The sequence below is a fragment of the Colobus angolensis genome, unplaced genomic scaffold (genome assembly GCF_000951035.1).
Source record: "Colobus angolensis palliatus isolate OR3802 unplaced genomic scaffold, Cang.pa_1.0 Scaffold199, whole genome shotgun sequence".
NCBI lineage: Eukaryota > Metazoa > Chordata > Mammalia > Primates > Cercopithecidae > Colobus > Colobus angolensis.
Window position 1 is genome coordinate 1,651,087 of NW_012115143.1, and position 3,505 is coordinate 1,654,591.

The 3,505-nt window shown below is 45.6% G+C and overlaps 1 protein-coding gene across 1 annotated transcript in view; it reads left to right on the plus strand.

Moving 5' to 3' along the window:
* The window catches only part of CKMT1B (creatine kinase, mitochondrial 1B), a 5,062-nt gene extending 1,755 nt beyond the window's left edge, over nt 1-3,307 (plus strand). The window contains 5 exon segments of the mRNA XM_011941149.1: nt 6-221; nt 342-465; nt 2,116-2,250; nt 2,726-2,851; nt 3,058-3,307. Coding sequence (XP_011796539.1) covers nt 6-221; nt 342-465; nt 2,116-2,250; nt 2,726-2,851; nt 3,058-3,174 — 718 coding nt within the window. The 3' untranslated portion in view covers nt 3,175-3,307.
* The last annotated feature ends 198 nt before the right edge of the window (nt 3,308-3,505 follow it).

Genomic DNA, 3,505 nt, shown 5'->3' on the forward strand with positions numbered 1-3,505 from the left:
TTAAGAGGGCGCTGGTTGGTGGGAGCAGATGGAAAAAAGAGCCAGAGGGAAGGCTGGGCCAGATGAGACATGGGCTCTGAGAGGCCCAGGGGCCACCATGAAGATTCTTAACCCAAGTCCCGTTACTCTTCCCAGGACCACTTTCTGTTTGATAAGCCTGTGTCCCCATTGCTGACTGCAGCAGGAATGGCTCGAGACTGGCCAGATGCTCGTGGAATTTGGTATGAGGCTGCTCCTTACCTCTTTTGTCTTCATGCCCTCATAAATGGTTTTTCTTAATCCCCTCTATCTCTCCCAATTCTTGCCTTGCCTCTTGAACACTGTCCCTCTCCTGCCCTCAGGCACAACAATGAGAAGAGCTTCCTGATCTGGGTGAATGAGGAGGATCATACACGGGTCATCTCCATGGAGAAGGGTGGCAACATGAAGAGAGTGTTTGAAAGATTCTGCCGAGGCCTCAAAGAGGTTGGAAAAGATTGTGTAGGGGAGCTAGGTGGGAGGACATAAGGAAAACCAAAGAGTAGCATAAATAGATTATGTAATTTATCAACCCACCCAGGACATGTCTGATAGTAAAAAGGACTATCTAGGACTCACTCTAGGAATAAAGGTATAAACCAGCTGGGACCATACTGGGAAAACCAGGACATGTGGTCACCCTAAGATTAGGAAAAGAAAGAGTGTCAGGAACCTTAGGAAGTGAATAAGGCAGTTGCCAGATAATGCAAAAAAGGAATAACTGAGATGGCAGGTCAGTGCCTGGGATGTGTGCAGTGGAATGGTGAGGTGTGCAGATAAGGAAAACATTTGAGCTTAGATTGATGTTGGCGGGGAGAGGTTGCTGTGTTCATGACTCCAATATAACCACCCAGTTCTGAGCCAAGGTAGGCCTTGACTCTGGATTCTATCATACTTGTTAAAGTATCAGGTCGAGGCTTTAAGTTGAGAGTTGGGAGGGAGACTGGGGAAGGTGGAGAATCGAATGGTTCGAGTTCTAGAATATGTGGCTCTACATGAGAGGTTGAACTGAATCATCAATCCTACATAGATTGCGTCTCCATATTCAAGTCTACATTAGAAATCCCCATAAACTCAATTCAATCTTAGTCTATGTTCTCAAACATACAGTTCTATTTTAGGTTTGCAAAGAAAAAGGGCTCCTCTTTCAGATTCTGAGAAGTTTCTACTATTTTTGGCAAGTAATAGATAACATATTCTGACTATGCATGGGTCGGGAAGTACCTTTAAATTATATGCCTCAGTTTCTTTGTCTATAAATTGGGATAATGAGATTTTCTACATTTTAGGTTGTTGTGGGGATTAAACGAAATACAGATAAAGTACTTACTCCAAAGAAAGTGCTTAATAAGTGTTAAAGTGTTAGCTGCATTATTATTCTAGATGGGTTTCCCCCATGTTCAGCATGTAAGATATGCCCTATGCCATGGTTCTTTCTGAACTATAAACAGAATCCTTTTACTCACGTTGGGTAGTGCTCTTTGTGACCATCACTCTGGTAGATCCCTTGTCTCTTCAACTCTAATAGTCATCTTCATGACTACGTGGTTAAGTGAAGCAAAACGCCTTCCCCCTGCCCCTATTCCTATGAATCTGGCTTTTCTTCCCTGTTTTCATCTTTCTCTGCATTGACACAGGTGCTCCGTTCACAGCTAACAGAACGTTATCTTACCTCTTCCTGGCAAAGCTTACACCTTCATCTTCTGTCTGAAAGGACCCTTCCAAGCTCTAGGCTCATTAGCAAAGCAAAGATAATTGACGCATGCAGAACTCATTGAATAATCAGTCCTCTCTCAGTTCAGTTTACCACCTCTGTTCATTTCCCTAGATCATCCCTAATACACCACTCCTTCGAGTTTTCTTCTTCCACATAAGATATTTTTTCACAATCTCATTATTAGGCACATCATAATTTTGCATCATGTATGCATGAAAACAATAACAAACCATTTTCATAAAAAAAGACCAATGTCATCCACTCACAGCCAAGTTTCTGTTCTAGACATATTTCTAGTGTCTTGTGTGTCTAGCTAAGGGAGGGTCCAGGGGTAATGAAATATCCCTGATTTTTCATTAACAAAACCTTTGTGGACTCAGGTGGAGAGACTTATCCAAGAACGTGGCTGGGAGTTCATGTGGAATGAGCATTTGGGATACATCTTGACCTGTCCATCTAACCTGGGCACTGGACTTCGGGCAGGAGTGCACATCAAACTGCCCCTGCTAAGCAAAGTAAAGGAGTTGTGGGGTTACAGAGGGGTGTGAGTAAGGAAGGGTGGGTTGTGGATGGGGAGGGAGTGGACCCTTTGGAAAGGAGCCAAACATGTTGTGGCTAAAGGGTCAGGGGACAGGCCAGACACAGTGGCTCATGCCTGTAATTCCAGCACTTGGGAGGCCAAGGTGGGCTGATTATCTGAGCCCAGGAGTTCAAGACCAGCCTGGGCAACCTGGCGAAACCCTATCTCTACTACAAATGCAAAAGTTAGCTGGGTGTAGTGGAGGCTGAGGTGAGAGGATCACTTAAGCCTGGGAAGTTGAGGCTTCAGTGACCTGTGATCACTCCAGCCTGGGTGACAGAGAGAGATCCTGTCTGAAAAAAAAAAAAAAAAGGTCAGGAAACAGAGCTCTGAGCAGGTTCAGGGCTCCTTCAGGTAGGACTAGTCTCTGCCTCTATCGACCGTGCTCCCAATCCCTATCTCCTCTCTAGGATAGCCGCTTCCCAAAGATCCTGGAGAACCTAAGACTCCAAAAGCGTGGTACTGGAGGAGTGGACACTGCTGCCACAGGCGGTGTCTTTGACATTTCTAATTTGGACCGACTAGGCAAATCAGAGGTGAGATCCTAAGGGATTAGGGTGAGGAGAGCTATAGGTCTGTGGGGGCTGAAATATGGCAGTGAGTGAGCCTCCGGGATGTAACATAATCTGAAATGAAATTCAGGTCGTGTGGGGAGGCAATTGGAAATGAGCAGGCAAGTCAGTCAGTGCTCAAGAAAAGCTCAGATTGTAGGAAGCAGAGATCAAAGATTAGTGTCCTTCAGGTGGAGCTTGTGCAGCTGGTCATCGATGGAGTAAACTATTTGATTGATTGTGAACGGCGTCTGGAGAGAGGCCAGGATATCCGCATCCCCACACCTGTCATCCACACCAAGCATTAACTCCCCACCACCAGCTGATGACTCAAGATTCCCAGGAGTTCTGCTCATTCTAATGATGGCCCATTCTACTTGCTCTGGACCTGCCCCCGCATCCCCTGCCTCCATCCTAGTAAAGACTCCTTGCTGTGCTGCAGCTGTCTATGTTATTTCTAATGGTGGGGTGAGGAGGGGAGCAGGCTTCAGGAAATGAAAAGAGGCAGTGGGATTATTTATGATGGAAAGAGACTCCAGATATGGCATCCTGGGAACACTGATTCTCAGGTGGGTGGAAAGCATTAACATTTTACCCATATTCCTCATCAGCTTCTGAAAAGAATCAGGATGCACTTCT